Here is a 21654-nt window from a genome sequence, read left to right on the forward strand (position 1 = left end):
TCTTGTCTGACCCAAATGTGTCCCTTCTCTTTCTTGCATTTCAATTGAAAATTATTCTGCAACAAAGCCTTGTGTGGGTGGTATGTTCTGCTATTTGCTGGTAACTTTCTCTAGCAGCAGGTATGGGGATTCCCCCTTTCCTCCCCCAGCACCTCAGAGGATATGGATGAATTGAGCTACTGATGGTTAGTCGGGAGGCTCTGAAGTTTGGTCTTGTAAGGTTGTGTACGGTAATAGCCTAGCCATGGGAATATAATATAAAGGAAACATTGTGAATTGTTGTAGACATCTAATAATATTTGCATGGTTGGGTGTGGAGTTTCAATTATTGTAATGGGGAAACAAACAAGTGTTACCAATATTTAAACCAATGCTAGGATTCACCAAATAGGTGGTGGTGCATTTATTAATCAGAGCCATAGGGATTGAAGATTGATAGATAGCTCTTGGTACTTGTTAAAAATATAGCCTTGTCAAAAAGCCCTGGTGGTATCTCAAGTGACAGGACAAGAGCTTAGGTGGCTTCAAACTAGAATCTGAAACCCAGGTTGAGCTAGTATAATTCTGTTGCTGTGGGGACCATTATTACTTTTCACATCCGGTGTTTTTGGTCTGCACTTGGATATCCTAGCAGGTATTGGCAATCAGGACACTCCCTGTTGATAAGGTGGGATGACATGCTCACTGAGGGATTACCAATTGTGATGTAAGCATTGCAAATTTAATGAGTGATAATCTGCACTTGATTATCAGAAAATGGGACTTTCATTGTGGCAATTGGGCATTTCATGTTTCTGGCATTTTGTGTGGAAAAGAAGTGCAGATGAGACTTGGACTACATCACGTTGAAACTGTCAAGGTAACCTTCTTTGAAATGTTTAAAGAAAAAGCACATATACATGCTTTATATTGTAATATAATTAACAATTTCCCTATTTAAAAATTGAACTGACTTCTAAATTTCATTGGTTTTGGGTACTAATGAGGTTTCTAATATCTTTCACACTGCTGTTTTTCCAAAAGCAGATTATTGTTGAGATTCAATTTTGCTTAATAATAACTCTTTTGTCCCTTTCACAAGTTTGTGTGTTCAAACTCAGTACTTGAGATCACAATCTATGGCAATTGAAGTATTGTACTGAAGGAATGCTGAAATGTTGGATATGCTGCCTTTCCTATGAGCTCTTTAAATGTAAAAGAGTCCTTGGCTCCTTGAAGATAATCAGGAGCTTTCTGCGGTTTCCTGGTCAACGTTCATCGATTAGCAGCATCATCACCAAAGCAAATCTACTGCTTGTTTATCTCATTTACTCTGTTTGGAAAGTTTTTTCTCCCTGAAAATCAACTCTATTCATAAACTTTGTAAAAGTATGTTACAAAATATTTGAACTTGAACATGACAGAAAGTACAATAAAATTCAACTTGCCTCCATACAGTATGTTCCACTCTTAGATGCCTCTGTACAATTGTAATATTCTTGTTATTCATAATGTACATTCCATGTCAGGTGCATAGTTCGAGAGGTTCCACAAATTTTTCAGCCTTCGTATACTATCACTTAAAAGAGTCAGTGATCTCGCCCCATTGCTCCACTGCGGTGGCTGCCTCAAGTGTTAGTGCATCTCTCGATCTGTTTGCAAACTTGCTGTGTGCAAAATGGCTACTACATTTACCCACATAATAGAGACCACATAGTAATTGGTCATGAAGAACTTTCGGGTATCCTGACCAGATGCTAGGTGCCGTATAGATGCACGTACTTCTTAAACTTTATTACAAAGATTTATTGGAATAAGAAGGAAAAACAAATTATCAGAAAATGTTATGACTTACCTCCAGACATATTTTCATTATCTTTTTAATTGAAAATCCTCCATCCCTAGTATTTACTTCTCGTTATATTCATAAACTTGTACTTTTCTTTAGCTGTCTAAATCTCGGGGCAACTGTCAGAGGCTGAACCACACTATCACTAAGCCCACCTATTTACACCTCTGTAACATTGTCATATTCTGCCCCAGTCTTATCTCCCCTACTGCTGAAACCCACACCTCTACCAATGCACTCCTGGCCAGCCTGCCACATTCTACTAGCTAAAAACTGCCAGTCATCCAAAGTTCCGCTGCCAATGTTCTTACTCATGCCAAATCTAGTTCACCACCACCTCCGTGCTTGCTGACCTTTCATGGTTCTCGGGTAAGCAGTTCCTTAATTAAAAAATTCTCATCCTTGGGGCAATACTTTACACGCCCCTGGTGGGTATGTTTCCCGCAGGGGAACAGGAGGGCACGTAAAATAGGGTGGGCACCCATCCCACCACCTTTCCACCCACCCTCATAATAATGGGTGCAGGCAGGTGCCAAAACCAGCAGCCTGCCTGCCATATTTAAATGAACAAATGGCAACACGGTGCACAGTAGTTAGCACTGCTGTCTCACAGTGCCAGGGATCCTGGTTCAATTCCAACCTTGGTGACTGTCTATGCGGAGTTTGAACTTTCTCCCCGTGTCGGCATGGGTTTCTTCCGGGTGCCCCTGTTTCCTCCAACAGTCCAAGATGTGCAGGCTAGGTGGATTGGCCATGCTAAAATTGCTCCTTAGTGTCCAGGGATGTGCAGGTTAAGCAGGGCTACTGGGATAACGGAGGGCCTAGGTAGGGTGCTCCTTCGGAGGATAAAATAGCCTCTCAGTACTGCAGCGAGTCTATTGTCTAATTAAGGGTCAAGTAGGCTTGTTATCAAGCCGATGATCCTGATATTCTGCCTACTCCATAACACGTTTGGAGTGGGCAGCGGGACGGTAGCGGGAAGGCCGATTTTTAAACATAAATTTCTAATGAGGGCAGCTCTTTGGGACTGCCCATTGCCAATCGCAGGGCAAACTCCCTGAGACTAAACACCCCCCCCCCTTCCTTACTGCCCACATCTTCCCTTAAACCCAATCCCCCCCGCCCCCCCCCCCCCCCCCCCCCCCCCCGATCTTCCCAAAACCTCCTGGCCCAAGACTCCAAACATAGCTGCTCCAGGGTTCCAGGGCCTTGGGGTTCTGTCTTTACCAGCAGTCCTCCAGCTGCCATGGCACCTTCCTCGCGCTGCCAGGACTGATGGTGCTGGTGGCAGCTCTAGAGGGCTGATTGGCCAGCAGCTCCAGAGGCAGGAGTATGATTCAACCCTTGTTTTTTTTTCATTTTTTAATAAACATTTTATGGAGGTATTTTTGGTACAGTGACAACAACAAAATAAACAATATACATGAACCATAAACATAGTGCAAAAGCCATTTACCTCTCATGCAGGTCCCACCCTTATTGACCCCCTACTCTAATCGAAACTACTCCGTCTGCTGACAATTAATTTCCTGCAAACGGTTGCCACCCCTGGGTGAACCCTAACAGTGACCCTCTCAAGGCGAACTTGATTTTCTCCAAACCGAGAAAGCTAGCCATGTCCGATAGCCAGGTCTCTGACTTCGGGGGCTTAGAGTCCCTCCATGCTAATAGTATCCGTCTCCGGGCTACCAGGGAAGCAAAGGCCATAACATCTGCCTCTTTCTCCTCCTGGATTCACGGGTCTTCTGACACCCCGAAAATCGCCACCTCTGGACTCAGCACCACCCTTGTTTTTAACACCGTTGACATGACGTCTGCAAACCACTGCCAAAATCCCCTAAGCTTTGGACATGTCCAAAACATGTGGACATGGTTCGCCGGTCCTCCCGCACATTTTGTGCACCTGTCCTCCACCCCAAAAAATCTGCTCATCCGGGCCACTGTTAGGTGAGCCCGGTGAACAACCTTAAATTGGATCAGGCTGAGCCTGGCACATGTTGCGGATGCGTTGACTCTACTCAACGCGTCTGCCCATAGACCATCCTCTATCTCACCTCCCAACTTCTCCTCCCACTTGTGCTTCAGCTCCTCGGTCTGCATCTCCTCCGACCCCATGAGCTCTTTATAAATGTCCGAGACGCTCCCTTCTCCTACCCACCCTCTGGAAACTACCCTGTCCTGAATCCCCCTTAGCGGTAGGAGCGGGAAGGTTGACACCTGTTTACGAAGGAAGTCCTGCACCTGCAGATACCTGAATTTGTTTCCCCTCGCCAACCCAAACTCCCCTCTATGAACATATGAAAGCTCCCCTCTAGGAACATAACCCCCATCCTCTCAATCCCCGCTCTCTGCCATGACCGGAAACCCCCCATCCATACTCCCCGGGGCAAACCGATTGGGGCCCAGACCGATGCTCCCACATGCCGCCTCCACTGGCCCCAGACTCTCAGGGTCGCCACCACCATTGGAATGGTGGAGTACCGTGCCGGCGGGAAATGTAGAGGCGCAGTTACCAGCGCCCCCAAACTGGTGCCCTTGCATTAAGCCGCCTCCATACGCACCCATGCCGACCCCTCCCCCACCACCCACTTCCTGATCATGGCTATATTCGCCGCCCAGTAATAGTTGCTAAAATTTGGTAGCGCAGCCCACCCTCTCCCCAACTCCGCTCAAGCATTGCCTTCCTTGCTCGCGAGATCTTGCCCGCCCAGACGAAGCCCGTGATCACTCTGTTGACCCGCTTAAAAAAGGACCACGGAATAAAGATGGGGAGACACTGAAATACAAATAGGAATCTCGGGAGGACCATCATCTCCACCGTTTGCACCCTCCCAGCCAGAGACAACGGAAGAGCGTCCCATCTCCGAAAATCGTCCTTCATTTGGTCCACCAGCCGGGCCAGATTCAATTTATGCGGCCGGTCCCATTCCCGCGCCACTTGGATGCCTAGGTACCTAAAGCTTCCCTTTTCTAATCTAAACGGCAGCTCTCCCAGTCACCTCTCCTGTCCCCTCGCATGGACCACAAACATCTCACTCTTTCTCATATTAAGCTTATACCCCGAAAACCGGCCCAATTACCCGAGAATCCTCATTATTTCTTCTATCCACTCTATTGGGTCCGAAGCATACAGAAGCAGGTCATCCGCATAGAGCGAAACCCTGTGAAACCTCTTCCCCCCTCCCCCCCCCCGCCCCCCCGGACCAGGCCCTCCACATCCTCGAGGCTCTCCGTGCAATTGCCAACGGCTCTATAGCCAGCGCAAACAACAGTGGGGAGAGGGGGCATCCCTGTCTCGTCCCCCAGTGCAGTCTAAAATAGTCTGATGTTGTACTATTCTTCCGTACACTTGCCACAGTAGCCTGATACAGTAACCTGACCCAGTCAATGAAACCCCGCCCGAATCCAAACCATCCCAGTATCTCCTACCCGATCAAAAGCCTTTTCTGCATCCATTGCGATCACTACCTCCACCTCCCTACCTTCCGGGGGCATCATGATCACATTAAACAGCCTTCTTACATTGGCCACCAACTGCCTGCCCTTAACAAACCCCATCTGGTCCTCCCCAATAACGTCCGGAATCCTCGATCCTGGAGGACAAGATTTTGGCCAGCAACTTGGCATCTACATTCAACAGGGAGATCGGCCTGTAGGACCCACACAGCTCCGGGTTCTTTTCCCACTTAAGAATCTGCAAAATCGTTGCCTGTGACATCATCGGGGGAAACACCCCTCTTTACCTTGCCTCATTGAACATCCTCAACAACACCGGCCCCAATATCCCCGAGAACATTTTATAAAACTCCACTGGGTAACCATCCGGACCCGGGGCCTTACCCGCCTGCATGGCCTTCAAGCCCTCCACTATCTCCTCCAGCCCAATTGGGGCCCGCAGCCCTTCTACCCGCTCCCTGTCCACCTTTGGGGAAATTTAGCCCCTCCAAGAAGTACCTCATCCCCTCCGGCCCCATAGGGGGTTCCGACCTGTACAGCCTGCTGCAGAAATCCCTAAACGCCTTATTCACCCCTATTGAATCACCAACCAGGTTCCCACCTCCGTCCTTTACTTTCCCTATCTCCCTAGCTGCTTCCCTCTTCCTAAGCTGCTGTGCAAGCATTCTGCTGGCCTTCTCTCCATGTTAATAGATTGCCCCCCTCGCCTTTCTCAGCTACTCCACCGCCCTCCCTGTGGTCAGCAAGCTAAACTCCGCCTGTAACCTCCGCCGTTCCCTTAAAAGCCCTGCGTCTGGGGTCTCCACATACCTCCTATCAATCTGTAGTAATTCCTTTACCAGTCGGTCCATCGCCACACTCTCCACCTTCTCCCTATGGGCCTGGATCGAGATCAGCTCCCCCCTGACCACCGCCTTCAGTGCTTCCCACACCACCGCTACTGAAATTTCCCCCGTGTCATTGACCTGGAGGTAGCTCTAAATACATTTCTTCAGCCGCTCGCACACCCCTTCATCCGCCAAACGTCCCACATCCAACCTCCAGTGCGGGCGCTGGTTACTGTCTTTACTAACCTGCAGTCACCCCAGTGCGGAGCATGGTCTGAGATTGTATTCGCCGAGTACCCCGTGTCCACCACCCCAGCCAGCAAGGCCCTGCTCAAAATAAAGAAATCAGTCCGGGGATTTACCTTATGCACGTGTGAGTAGAAGGATAACTCCTTCACCCTCGGCTGCCCAAGTCTCCATTGCTTGCACCCTGCCCGTTTTCGAGCTTGACTGGTCCAAGCCAGGGTCCATAACTGTGTTGAAGTCCCCTCCCATGACCAACCTCTGGGAGTCCAGGTCCGGTATCTTCCCCAGCAGCCTCTTTATAAACTCCACATCATCCCAATTTGGCGCATACACATTTACTAATACCACCTGCACTCCCTTTAGCTTCCCACTGACCATAATGTACCGACCTCCCACGTCCAAGACTATTCTACCCGTCTCAAACACCACCTGCTTATTGATCAGGAACGCAACCCCTCTAGTCTTTGAATCTAGTCCTGAGTGAAAGACCTGACTGACCAAGCCTCTCCTCAGTCTAACCTGGTCCGTAACTCTAAGATGCATCTCCTGCAACATTACCACGTCCACCTTCAATCCCCTAAGATGCGTGAACACGTGTGCCCTTTTGACTGACTCATTTAACCCTCGAGCATTCCAGGTGATCAGCCTAGTTGGGGGGCTCATTGCCCCCCCCCCCGATCAGCCATCCCTTTTTTTAGGCCCGCCTCCAGCCCATGCTCCGCACCTCCACCGGTCCATCCCCAGGCAGCCCCCAACCTCCTTTCTGTCCCTCAGCCCAAGTCCCTCCCTCATCAGCAGAACATTCATCCCCCCTCCCCCCCTAGTAACAACACCCTGTAACCCAACCCCTTTACTAAACCAAACATATGCACACACCCCACTGCGCTTCCGAGAGGTAGCTCGCCCAGCTAGCTTGGTGGCCCCCATCCCCGGTACCAGATAGTCTCCCACCTATTGTTCCTTCCCCACCCTACCCCCCGCTCATGCAGACAAACTCCAACATCAAACAATCCCAACAAAATTGCCCAACAGGAAAACACCAAGATCAAAACAAGCACCCCTCCATCCCCGATTCAACCCTTGTTAACGATCCTACAGCACTTTATAGCTGCAGGGCAGGTAGACCTGTGTTAGCTCCATCTCTCCATGTCCAACCAATTCCACCCGCCGACGTGCACAAACACACATCATTCCACCCTTGTTTTCAAATCCCTCTATGGTTTTGCCCTCCCTATATCTGCAATTTTCTCTAGCCCCACAAACTTCTAAAAATAACTGCGCTCATGATTTCTGGCTTTTTGAGCATCTTTGATTTTAATTACCTCACCATTGGTTGCTGTGGTTTCAGCCGCTTTGACTTTAAGCTCTGCAATTCTCTCCCTCAACTTAGATTTCCTCTCTAACACTCTTTCCTCCTTTAAAACATTTCTCAAAATTGTGTGACAATTCCCCAATATTGCCATAAGTGGTTCTGTGTTACAATTTGATTTAAAACGTTTCTATAAAACACTTTAGGATGTTTGATTATGTTAAATGCGCTGTATAAATATAGGCTGGTGTTTAAAGTCGGTAGTTTGAAATATTTAATGTTTAATATTCTGTATTCTAAAATATATTGAATAGTCTTCCCCAAACAAAATTAAACCTAGAAGTAATAAGCTCTTTTAAAAAAAGTTAACTGTACAATATTTCATGGAATCTTCCTTATTCAGTTTCGTTTAAGTGTTAAAGAAAGTTTTGTTTTCATTTACTCTTGGGACTTGAACATTGCTGGCAAGGCCAGCTTTAATAGCCTATCCCTAATTGCCCTTGAGAAGGGGTAATGAGCCACCTTTTTGACGTACTGTAGTCAATGTGGTGCGGGTACACCCACAGTGCTGTTGGGGTGGAATTTCCAGGACTTTGACCCAGTGACAGTGAAGAAACGGCGATATTAGCCCAAGTCAGGATAATGAGTGGCTTGAAGATGAACTTGCAGGTGGTGGTGATCTCATGCATCTGTTGTCCTTCAAGGTGGTAGAAGTTGCAGGTATGGATGGCGCTGTCATCGGAGGCTTGACGAGTGGCTACAGCGCAGAATGATGCCACTGTGCTTTGGTGGTGGAGGGAGTGAATGTATAAGGCGGTGGATTGGGTGTCAATCAAGTGGATTTGGAATTTTTGTTTTTTGTCACATGTACCGAGGTACAGTGAAAAATATTTTTCTGCAAGCAGATCATTAAGTACATGAAAAGAAAAGAAAGAAAAAAACATAATCGGGCAATACAAGGTACACAATGTAACTACATAAACACCGGCATCGGGTGGAACATACAGGGGTGTAGTGTTAATCAGGTCAGTACATAAGAGGGTCGTTTAGGAGTCTGGTGACAGTTGGGAAGAAGCTGTTTTTGAGTCTGTTCGTGCGTGTTCTCAGACTTTTGTATCTCCTGCCCGATGGAAGAAGTTGGAAGAGTGAGTAAGCCAGGTGGGAGGGGTCTTTGATTATTCTGCCTGCTTTCCCCAGGCTGCGGGAGGCGTAGATGGAGTCAATGGATGGGAGGCAGGTTCGTGTGATGCCTCTTGAGTGTTGGTGGAGCTGCACTCATCCAGGCAAGTGGAGAGTATTCCAATGACCGACCCTGAAAAAGACCCATTTCTCCCTACTCTCTGTTTCCTGTTAACTAGCCAATCCTCTATCTGTGCCAATTTGTTACTGTCTATACCATGAGCTCTTATTTTGTGAAGTAATCTTTGATATGGCACTTTATCGAATGCCTTTTGTAAAATCAAGCACACCAGATTTACAGGTTACCTTTATCCGCATTGCTTGTTACATCCTCCAAGAATTCTCATAAATTCTCACAAAACCATGTTGACCCTGTTTGATTTTCTAAATGTCCTGCTATTACTTTCTTAATAATGGATTCTAGGGCAGCAGGGTGGTGCAGTGGTTAGCACTCATGGTTAGCCGAGGACCCGAGTTTGATCCCGGCCCCGGGTCACTGTCGTGTGGAGTTTGAACATTCTTACCATGTCTGCGTGGGTCTCATCCCCACAACCCAAAAAGAGTTGCAGAGTAGGTCAATTGGCCACGCTAAATTGCCCCTTAATTGGTGCAAAAGAATTGGGTACTCTAAATTTAGTTTAAAAATAATGGATTCTAGCATTATCCAAAAGACAGGTATTAAGTCACCTGGCCTATAGTTTCCTGTTTTCTGTCTCCATTCTTTCTTGAATAGAGGTGTTTAGCAATCATCTAACATACTGGGACCTTCCCGAATCTAGAGGATTTTGGAAGATCACAACCAATGCATCTACTTACTCTGCACCCTTTTCTTTTAAGACCCTAGGACGAAAGCCATCAGATTCAGGGACCCTGTTAGCCTTTAGTTCCGAGAGTTTTCCCAGTACCTCTTCCCTGGTGATTATGATTGTTTTAAGTTCCTCTCTCCCTTTTACCTCTTGATTTTCAAGTGTTCTTGGCAGATTTGTGTGTGTCTTCTACGTTGAAGACAGACACAATACCTGTTCAACACTTCTGCCATTTCCTTGTTTCCTATTATTAATCGTCCAGTCTCACCCTGTAAGGGACCAATGCTCACGTTAGTTACTCTTTTCCTTTTTAATACTCGTAGAAACTAGTATTATCTGTTTTATATTGCTGGCTGGCTTTCTCTCATACTTTAATTTCTCCTTTATTATTTTCTGTCAATCTTTGCTAATTTCTAAAATCTGTCCTACCTTCAGACCTGCCACTAATCTTAGCAGTGTTGTATTTTTTTTTCAATTTGATTTTATCTTTAATTTCCTTGGTTAGTCACAAATGGTGTATCCTTCTCATGCAGTCTTTCTTTCTCAATGGAATATTTCTCAATGAAATGCTCTACTGTCCTACCGTGCATGTGCGTGTGTGTGTGTGTCATCAAGTTTAAACAAACGGTAACTAAATTGCAGATACAAAACATTAAAATACAGGAAAACAAAAAAGATACGTAAAGATGAGATTTACAACCACACTCTGTGAGATATTGTTGCGGGATCATTCTTTGAATTCCTTTCCCCTGAAGTACAGGGCTTGAAACTTTGAGGTTTGGTTTAACAGCTGCGATGGCTTGTGAGGCTGAAGAGTCAGATCCCTTTTTCATAGGTGGACCTGATAGGCCGGAAGATACTGGGAAAGAGTTTATGGCTCATTTGCTTCCTGGAAATTGTAAGTACTGAGACTTGAGGATTGCCTGGATTAATTTCAGCAGACCAGGGTTGATTATCTGGATGCCTTACTCTGAAACTCATAGTGGCAGAGAGAGCTCTCACAAGCTGTTCACAGTTAGGTCAGTTGAGAGCTGTGGACGGGAACTGGTACTCCACGATGCTCACAGGAAGATTAATCAAGCCGTCCCCGAGGGTCTTGTGGGGTTTATAACGTACCCCCACCCCCCCCGCTCGAAGTCCGTAAGTCCCTCTGAAGAATGTAGAGCAGGAGGATACCTGCTCTTCGCCCGCGGCTGCACATCCAGTGGCGGTGGGGCTGGGCTGCAGGGCGTATAGAGCGTCAGGGAACGTTGTTTCCTCAATGATCGCCTGGGGGGTAGCACCACTAGTGACTGATCCCTGGCCAGGTCATCGTAGGAAGCCTCGGATGCCCTGGGTCTCCATTTCCTACCACCTCTCCCATCTCAGTGTCGGGGCCCCCAGGGCCCCATGTATCGGGGGATGTGGCTGGAAAATGGTTCCTTTGATGGGGCGTGGCTTAGACCTGGCTCCCTGCTCCTGAGGTGGTCAAGGTGCTTCTGGCACTGTGTGTTCTCACGTCTTCACCTGGTACGAAACTGGTTCGATCTGCTCCTCCACTGTCCCTGGAATCCATCGGGCACCCTCCCCGAAGTTTTGGATGTATACTGCATCACCCGGTTTGAAATTCCTGGTCCGCTTGCCTTGGCTTCGCCTCAGCTGGTCCAACCATGTTGTACGTTTCCCATCAATATCAGGGAACGTGAGGCTGAGGCGGGTCCGGCCCATCAACCATTCTGCCGGCACTATGCCGGCCGCGGTATTCGCCGTGGTCCGATACCTGAACAAAAACCTTGCTAGTTCTATCTCCAAGGAGCCCATGGTCTGTTTCTTCAGTGGTAGGGAAATTACTGGAGAGAATTCTTCGAGATAGGATCTACTCCCATTTGGAAGCAAATGGATGTATTAGTGAGAGGCAGCATGGTTTTGTGAAGGGGAGGTCGTGTCTCACTAAATTGATAAGAGTTTTTCGAGGAGGTCACAAAGATAATTGATGCAGGTAGGGCAGTGGATGTTGTCTATATGGACTTCAGTAAGGCCTTTGACAAGGTCCCTCATGGTAGACTAGTACAAAAGGTGAAGTCACACGGGATCAGGGGTGAGCTGGCAAGGTGGATACAGAACTGGCTAGGTCATAGAAGGCAGAGAGTAGCAATGGAAGGATGCTTTTCTAATTGGAGGGCTGTGACCAGTGGTGTTCCGCAGGGATCAGTGCTGGGACCTTTGCTGTTTGTAGTATATATAAATGATTTGGAGGAAAATGTAACTGGTCTGATTAGTAAGTTTGCAGACGACACAAAGGTTAGTGGAATTGCGGATAGCGATGAGGACTGTCAGAGGATACAGCAGGATTTAGATTGTTTGGAGACTTGGGCGGAGAGATGGCAGATGGAGTTTAATCCGGACAAATGTGAGGTAATGCATTTTGGAAGGTCTAATGCAGGTAGGGAATATACAGTGAATGGTAGAACCCTCAAGAGTATTTAAAGTCAGCGAGATCTAGGAGTACAGGTCCACAGGTCACTGAAAGGGGCAACACAGGTATAGAAGGTAGTCAAGAAGGCATACGGCATGCTTGCCTTCATTGGCCGGGGCATTGAGTATAAGAATTGGCAAGTCATGTTGCAGCTGTATGGAACCTTAGTTAGGCCACACTTGGAGTATAGTGTTCAATTCTGGTCGCCACACTACCAGAAGGATGTGGAGGCTTTAGAGAGGGTGCAGAAGAGATTTACCAGAATGTTGCCTGGTATGGAGGGCATTAGCTATGAGGAGCGGTTGAATAAACTCTGTTTGTTCTCACTGGAAAGACGGAGGTTGAGGGGGCGACCTGATAGAGGTCTATAACATTATGAGGGGCATAGACAGAGTGGATAGTCAGAGGCTTTTCCCCGGGGTAGAGCGGTCAATTATTAGGGGGCATAGGTTTAAGGTGAGAGGGGCAAGGTTTAGAGTAGATGTATGAGGCAAGTTTTTTTTACACAGAGGGTAGTGGGTGCCTGGAACTCGCTACCGGAGGAGGTGGTGGAAGTAGGGACGATAGTGACATTTAAGGGGCATCTTGACAAATACATGAATAGGATGGGAATAGAGGGATACGGACCCAGGAAGTGTAGAAGATTGTAGTTTAGTCGGGCAGCATGGTCGGCAGGGGCTTGGAGGGCCGAAGGGCCTGTTCCTGTGCTGCACATTTCTTTGTTCTTTGTTCTTCATTCCTCTTTTGAAGGCCTGCACCGCTCGCTCGGCCAGCCTGTTTGAGGAAGCTTGATACATTGGCGTGCCGATGTGCCGCACCCCGTTTGTCGTCTTAAACCACTCGAGTGCGTCGCTGGTGAACATAAAAACATAAGAACTAGGATCAGGAGTAGACCGTCTGGCCCTTCGAGCCTGTTCTGTCATTCAATAAGATCATGGCTGATCTTTTTGTGGACTCAGCTCCACTTACCCGCCCTCTCACCAAAACCCTTAATTCTTATACTGTTCAAAAATCTATCTATCTCTGCCGTAAAAACATTTAACGAGGTAGCCTCAACTGCTTCACTGGGCAGGGAATTCCACAGATTCACAACACTTTGGGTGAAGCTGTTCCTCCTCAACTTAGTCCTAAACCGACTCTCACAAACTTCTACAGATGTGCGATAGAGAACATCCTATCCGGCTGCATCACAGCCTAGCATGGCAACTGCTCGGTCCAAGATTGCAAGAAACTGCAGTGTGGTAAACTCAGCCCAATGCATCACACAAACGTTCCACCCCCACATTGATTCTGTGTACACCTCTTGCTGCCTCAGGAAGGCAGACAGCATTATCAGAGACCCCTCCCACCCAGGCATTGCCTTCTTCCAGACCCTTCCATCAGGCAGAAGGTTCAGAAGTCTGAAGACCCGCACATCCAGACATAGGAACAGCTTCTTCCCCACAGCTACAACACTCCTCGACGACTCTCCGTCGCACTGATCTGTTCCCTGTAAGAACACTATTCACGATGCCCTATGCTGCTCTTGCTCATGTGTTTGCTTTGTTTGGCCCCTTGCTCCGCACTGTAACCAATCACTGTTTTGTCGATGTACCATTTGTCAATGTTCCCTGTTGATTATTCTTGTGTCTACTATGTACGTACTGTGTACGTTCCTCAGCCGCAGAAAAATATTTTTCACTGTACTTCAGTACATGTGACAATAAATCAAATCAAATCAATCTACCCCCCTTATTTTGAGGCTATGCCCCCTAGTTATAGTTTCATCCGCCAGAGGAAACAATCTCCCTGCTTCTATCTTGTCTATTTCCTTCAAAATTTATAAGATTTCCCCCTAATTCTTCTAAATTCCAATAGGAATAGTCCCAGTCTACTCGGTCTCTCCTCCTAAGCCAATCCTCTCAACTCTGGAATCAACCTCGTGATCTCCTCTGCACACCCTCCAGTGCCAGTACATCCCTTCTCAAGTAAGACCAAAACTGTACACAGTACTCCAGGTATGGCCTCGCCAGCACCCTGTACAGCTGCAACATAACCTCCCTGTTTTTAAAGGGGGTGCCATTGTCCATGACCAGCACCTCCAGAATGCCGTAGGTGCAGAAAAAGAGCCATAGCTTCTCAACTATAGGCTTCGACGTGATGGACGTCATCTAATAGACATGCAGCCACAAAATATGCATCAACAATGAGTAGAAACATTGACCCTTGGAAAGATCCAGCGAAATCAGCGTGCAGGTACACCAAAGGCAGGCCTAGCCATTCCCATGGATACAGCGGGGTGGCTGGCAGGAGCTTCTGCTGTTCCTGGCATGTGGTGCATTGTTGGACCAGTTGTTTGGTCATGCTATCCAGGCCTGGCCACCACACAGCTGCGGCCAGGATCTTAATATTCAACTGGGTGTCCCTTGTGCAGATCCTGAAGGATGGCGTCTCTGCCCTGGTTTAGAATCATGACGTGAGCCCCCACAGAAGGATGCCGTCCTCCACGTTGAGCTTCTGTATTTTGGCTTCAAAGGTCCATAGCTCTTTGGGCAGCTTCCCTTGCTGACCCCCGTGTAAGACGGTGTGGTGTACTTTCACCAATACTGAGTCCTTTTGCATCCAATCGCTTGTCTGGGCGGCGATGACCGGCAAGGTGTCCATAAAGTTTTTAAAATAATATTTTATAAGGTCACCCAACCAGGCCGAAGCACTAGGTGAAGCAGAAGCACTCCAACCCAGCAGAACTCGCCTTAGGGCTATCAGTGAAGCAAAGGCGAGAGCATCTGCCTTCACCCCTGTCCACAGCCCCGGCGAGTCCGTTACCCCAAAAATGGCCAGCAATGGTCAAGGCTCCAGATCGACGTTAAGAACCGCTGACATGGTGCTAAAGAAGGAGACCGAAAAGTTTACCACCTTTGGGCACGACCAGAACATGTAGGTATGATTGGAGAGCCCACAAGAGCACTGCTCACACCTATCCTCCACTTCAGCAAAAAGTCCACTCATCCTAGTTTTGCTTAGATGAGCTCTGTGTATCACCTTTGAGTTGGATCAGGCTGAGCAAGAGGAGGTGGATTTATCCTACAAAGGGCCTCATTCCACACATCCTCATCTAGGATAGGTCCCAACTGCTCCCCCCATTTTGCCTTCACCGATTAAGTGGCGTAGATTCTGATGAGATGGTCCACTCATAGATATTAGAGATCTTCCATTCGCCAACCGTAAGATTTCCTCCAACAGGGAGGGCTGCGGTGCTAAGGGGAAAGCAGGGTAAGCCCAATGAACTAAGTTACGTAATTTAAAGTATCGGAACAGATGTGACCCTGATAGTTGGAATTTTGCAGAAATCCCCTTCCATTTGGCGAGCCATACCTCCATACACAGGTCTCTAAGGCATTCTAGTCCCTTCCCTTCCCATACCTCAAAAGTCAAATCCAAACCCAATGATGCAAACAAATGGTTACCACATATAGGGGCCAATAATGACATGACACTCAGCTTGTAATGTTGACCAATCTGCCACCATATCTTTAAAGTAGAAATCACCACCAGGTTCAAGGTATACTTCGCGGGACAGAATGACAATGGCGTGGTCACTAGATGACAATAGCGTGGTCACTAGAGTCCAGAGGCTTGTTCCCTACACAAACTTGCCTCCATCCTTCCCATATGGTATCCAATTCCAATACCGCCACAACACCTTCTCCACATTGGCTGCCCAGTAGTACAAGAGGAAATTAGGTAGTGCCGGTCCAACTCGCAGTACAACCTGCAAATTCTTGGTGCCTTACCCACACATATGAAGGAATTCATAATCTATTTTTACCTTCGCAAAGAACGATTTAGCAAGAAAAATACATTTGAGATTGGCTCCCCTCCCCAGGGATTAACTGGAAAATATTCACTTTCCCCAGGTTTAATTTATAACCCGAGAAGGAGCCAAAGCTCGTCAGTAGCTTCATAATCTTATCTATAGGGGAAACCGGATCCGTGACATATAATAGCAAGTCCATCAGCATACAGAGACCCCGCCCCCCCAATTCTCTGGAAGACCTCAGTGCTATCGCCCGAGGAGATCACCAGGGCAAAAAGGAGCAGCGATAATGGGCATCCCTGTTCAGTGGGAAGTATCCCGAGCTTGCTACATTATTGTGAACATTAGCCATGGGGTCTCTTTACAGGCCATACCCATGAAATGAACTTCTGCCCGAATCCAAACCTCCCAAGCATCTCAATGAAGCACTTCCACTACACCCTGCCGAATGCTTTCTCTGCACCCATAAATATAATCATCTCCAGCTCAGGGGTCAAAGAAGGTGGAGAGGACAGTGTTCAGAACCCGTCATTTATTAGCTGACATTTGCCGCCCCTTCACAAGTTCTGACTGGTCTTCTGCAACTATACCCAGGACACATGGCTCTAAATGCACCTTAGCCAATACCTTTACATCCACATTCAGCAGTGAAATGGGCCTGTAAGAACCACATTCCATAGGGTCCTTGGCTTTCTTTAACAGGAGGGAGATGGAGGTCTGTGAAAGTGTATAAGGCAGGGAACCTCGAGGTAAAGTGTTGTTGAACATATCTACCATTAATGGCACCAGTTGGTCTGAAAACTTTGTAAAACTCAATGGGATATCATCAGGGCCCAGGGCCTTGCCCACCTGCATCAACCCAATCACCTTTGACGTTCCTCCGAGCCTAGCGAGGCCCCCGACTCCTCCCTCCCTTTACTTTCAGGAAGGGCAACCTATGTAGAGACTCTGCCATGTCCGACCCCCTCCGGAGGCTCTGACCTATAAAGATCCCTATAGAAAGCCTCAAATGCTGCATTGACTTCCCTTGGTGTGGTCACTAAGCTGCCCCTCAAGTGCCTGACCTGTACAATCTCTGGCAGGCCACCTGCCACCTCAGCTGGTGTGCCAAGAGATGGCCTGTCTTCTCCCCATGCTCATATACTGCACCCCTCGCTTGCCACAGCTGTCTCACAGCTTTTCCAGTGGATACCAAGTCAAACTGCATTTGGAGCTGCTTCCTAGTTGTAAGCAAATGCTTCCATTCCACCCGCACTGCCTTGTCTAGGTGCACTCTAGACCAGATTACGTCTCCTCGCATCACCGGCTTAGGTGCCCCCAATAAAGTGGAGGGAGAGACCGATCCATTCCTGTTAAACCCAGTTAACTCTTCAACGGCTATGAGCTCACAGAACCCCCCTCTCCGCCGGTACCGCCACATCTAGGAGCAGCACGGTAGCATTGTGGATAGCATAATTGCTTCACAGCTCCAGGGTCCCAGGTTCGATTCCGGCTTGGGTCACTGTTCGTGTGGAGTCTGCAAATCCTCCCCGTGTGTGCGTGGGTTTCCTCCAGGTGCTCCGGTTTCCTCCCACAGTCCAAAGATGTGCAGGTTAGGTGGATTGGCCATGATAAATTGCCCTTAGTGTCCAAAATTGCCCTTAGTGTTGGGTGGGGTTACTGGGTTATGGGGATAGGGTGGAGGTGTTGACCTTGGGTAGGGTGCTCTTTCCAAGAGCCGGTGCAGACTCGATGGGCCGAATGGCCTCCTGCACTGTAAATTCTATGATCTAATCCATGGTGCCCGCTGGATGGAGTCTTTCCCCAGCTCAAGGCCCACAGAATGTGGAGCATGGTCAGAGATTACTATCGCCGAATATTCCACCTTTCTGAACCCCGGGAGCGGGGACTTGCCCAACAAAAAATAAGCTATCCTTTAGTAGACCTCATGAATGTGTGAAGAAAGCGAGGATTCCCGATCGTGTGGATGCCGGAATCTCCATGCTCCCCCACCTGCTGCATGAAGGTCTGAAACACCTTCTCCATCCCCGAGAGTGTCAACGATTTAGGCCTCGATCGATCCACTTTAAGTTCCAGGACACCATTGAAGACCCCCACCAAGACCAACCGGTGTGTATCCAAATAAGAGATAGAGGCCAGCAAACCCTTAATAAATGGCCGATAGGGGTACTCACTTATTAATCAAAATTGCTGCGCCTCGGGCTCTACCATCAATGCCCAAGTGGAACACATGCCCTATCCACCCCCTCCAGAGACTGGTCAGATCACTCACCTGCAAATGGGTCTTCAAAAACGCCACATCAGTGTTTACGTTCTTTAGATGAGACAAAACTCTTAATCTCTTCACTGGGCCACCCATTCCCCTTACATTCCAGGTGACCAGCCAAATTGGGATTTTCCCACCTCTCTCTTTCCAGAATCAGTCATTTCCACCGTCAGGTACAAACAAATAATTATTTTAAGAGATATCACTCAAAGGTCCTCCCAAGATGGCAGCCAACCCCGCCCTCAGAAAAATACAAAGAATATTCAAGATCAACCATCAACCAGTTAATCTCTCCTCCATTCCCCCTTATTGCCCCCAAGTCCCCAAACTGGAACCAGAACCACAGCTTCTCTTTTCCCTGCAACCACCCCCCCCCCCCCCCCCCCAACCGACTTCATGTATAGGTCTTTTATCCGCAGCATTGGTACCTGTCCAGATTGGAGACATTGTTGACGGTCAATGTATAATCACTGCACGGGCAATGGTTTTGTCAGATTTTCGTACCGGGACTGCTGGTGCTGCCCAGTCAGCAAACCATTTTTTAAGAAAATATTTTATTCAAGGCATTTTCACACAAAAAAAACAGAAGAACAACAGAACAATTCAATAAACAATAAAGGACCACACCCCACCTGCCCCCGACATCAACCCCACCTTATATCCCACGGTGCCCTTAGTTTTGCCCAGCCCTTCCTGGAAGACTTCAGCGTACTTCCCCAATATTTTGTCAAGTCCTCCGGTGCTTATCCAGAACATCTGTTGCCAGTCCAACTGGAAACATTGCATGCAGTCATGGCCCAGCAGACTCAGTCTCGCAGGTTTGGCTTCCAATTAGCGAAACTGCAGTCCCCGTGCCCAACTCCATCTGGACAGTAATCCTGATGGGCCAACTTGTGGCGTGGCAATACAATTCAGTTGCATACATTCCTCATCAGATTCGTCTAAGTGGAGAATCCGGGCTCTGGGCTGGCCTCTCCCTCGGGTAGGGCGGCGAGTTTTCTGGCTGACCTGCGGTTTCCTATCCCTGTGATTTTGTCAGTCACAAGTGCTGCACTGCCTTGGATTGTCCTCCATTGATTCCAGGGAGGCGTCCCACCTGGCAGTAGTGACTCTTGACCAATGGGCCTGGTTCTGATGGTGTTCGGGCCAGTGCAGGGTTCTAGGAGTCCCAATTCTGGGGGGCGCTGCGTACCAGAATGTGGGGAGAGGGGGGGGAGGGGCTCCTACACTGTTTACCTCCATCCCTGACATTCCCCAGAGTTCCTAGACTCCTATCTGAGAAGGAGAACTTGACAGCCCTTTTTAGGTCCAGCAATGTCTCAGCTAGCAATTTCCACTGGTTCGCCATATTATTTACTCTGGATACTAGGCGGTCCTGTAGCATCTTGTGTAGGGATGGTGTTGCTCTCTTTGGTTGTTTTTAAATATGGCGGTCAATATGGTCGCCTTCCTTAATTCTAATTACGTTTGCTTTAGAGTCGCCAGGTATCTTTCGATACCGCCACAAGGTTCAAACACGAATACTGATCAAAGAGTCGGTACACCAGTTAGTTAGTTCAAAGTTAATACTATTTATTTACACACACAGCAATATCTACTCAGGCACGAAATACTACAGACTAAACTATCACTACTGCCAAAGCCTGTACTTAGCTTCGGGCGCCCACTCAGCCAGAGGAACAATGGTCGTTGTTCAGTTCTGAGGCTGCTGGGATCAAAGTGGTAGAGGGGAACAGCTAAGGCCGTCTGTCTGGTAGCGAGCATTGACCTTGGACTTACTTGCTTCTGGTGTAGCTGGTGGAAGGGTCTCTCCACTTTGAGAGCCGAGTCCAAGAGAGCGATTCTCTCTTGGGGCCTTCTTATACCCAAAGGGGGATTCGCGTGCTTTTGGCCGGGCCTTGAACTTGGCGCCAATCAATTGGGCCGTATCTTGATCACTCGTATTGATCTTGACCAATAAAGGGATGGGTGCCCTGCTGGCTGGGCGGGTCCTATGTGGTCGTTGGCCTTGCTTTGTTTACACTTTCGGTTTGGGGAACTGGCGCCGCAAGGTCTGGGGCCAGATCGGTTACTTAAGTATCTTCCTTTGTTCCCGGAGATGGGCCATCCATATCCTAATGGGCCTACAGTTTCGGTCTCGTCTGGGAGCTGTTTCTCCAATATGCAGACAGGCTCTGTGCCTGCCTGCTTTCTTAGCATTGTCCATATTTCCCTGCAATCTTTGCAAATGTCCATTTTGTATTCTGGAAGTGGCCATCCCAGATGGCTACAATGGCCATTGGTCATTATACCCTGCCAGTGTGTGTAATAGTGCCAAAAACTCGATAATGGACTCTCCTGGGGTCCTCTCGGCCACATTAAGTCCGTACCTCATTACAATAATTAATGGCTTGGGGTCATAGTTGTTTGCCATGCACGCCACTAGCTTTTCAAACATCTTAGAGTGTGGAGTGCGTCAGGCTCTTCATGATGCTGGAAGTGGGGATCCCACAGGCGATCAGAAGAATTACCATCTGCCGATCACCCACAAGGATAGCGTTTGCCTTAAAAAAGTAGGACATACCCTCCATGTACTAAGTCCAGTCCTCTACACCCACATCGAATGCATCGAGGCTGCCAAACAGTGGAATTTTCAAAATGATGGGAACCTTATTTTTTCGGAAAGAGAGTTGGTTGTGCCCCGAATGGTTAGCAGCGCTGACTATAGTTCTGCTTTATCCTCATCGCCAATTTAGTAGTCACAGAGGAGTCCGGAAAGGAGAGTCAAACAAATTGTTTATTACCAAAAGTAAAGTGTTTACAAGTAACAGTCCCAGTCTCGGTCGGAACTACTCTGCAGCTTGGCCACTACCTAGGCCGGCTTTTAAGGTCCTGAGTTATCTAGCCCGCTGAGGGAGCTCATACTGCACAAGGCTCACGGGGAGATTAATCGGCTCATCCCCTTAGGTCTCATTGGGGTTATAACATTAGTAATACAGCTTGATTTAATATACTATATCCCTATTTGTGCGTAGAATCATTCCTGGAGAAAAGTTTCCGTTCCTCACAGTCTTGCAAATTAAATAAAACATTGGTGGTTCTGTCTGGGATCCGAGCAACCGTGGGGTCTGGTCCAGATCATAATAGTAGTGTTTAACAGAGCTGTTGGTAGAAGCAATCATAGAGACAGCATCTAGCTTGGACTTCTACAGTACCTTATGTACATAGTTGAGCCACTCTAGGTGACTGATGTTTCAATGGGGGAGCATTTTGGGCTTAGCGACCATAATTCCATAACATTTTGGGTAGTCATGGATAAGGACAAGAGTGGCCTGCGGGTGAGGGTGCTTAATAGGATGTGGGCCAATTACACCCATATTATTATTTCTTAAAATAAATTTAAAGTACTTTTTTCCCAGTTAAGGGGCAATTTAGCGTGGCCAGTTCACCTCCCCTGCACATGTGGAGTTGAGACCCACGCAGACATGGGGAGAATTTGCAAACCCC

The 21654-nt window shown here is 47.9% G+C and overlaps 1 protein-coding gene across 2 annotated transcripts in view; it reads left to right on the forward strand.

Moving 5' to 3' along the window:
• LOC140426758 (transcription factor SOX-30-like) overlaps positions 1-21654 on the forward strand; it is a 201024-nt gene that overhangs the window by 441 nt on the left and 178929 nt on the right. The window contains exon 1 of one of the 2 annotated variants that reach the window (XM_072511912.1): positions 805-859. The exons of the other annotated variant lie outside the window; for it this stretch is intronic. Within the exon in view, the coding sequence (XP_072368013.1) occupies positions 824-859 (36 nt within the window). The 5' untranslated portion in view covers positions 805-823. Of the gene's footprint in view, positions 1-804; positions 860-21654 lie in introns of those variants that run through there. 2 annotated transcript variants of the gene reach the window in all.

This window comes from Scyliorhinus torazame, chromosome 7 (assembly GCF_047496885.1).
Source record: "Scyliorhinus torazame isolate Kashiwa2021f chromosome 7, sScyTor2.1, whole genome shotgun sequence".
In the NCBI taxonomy this organism is placed as follows: Eukaryota; Metazoa; Chordata; class Chondrichthyes; order Carcharhiniformes; family Scyliorhinidae; genus Scyliorhinus; species Scyliorhinus torazame.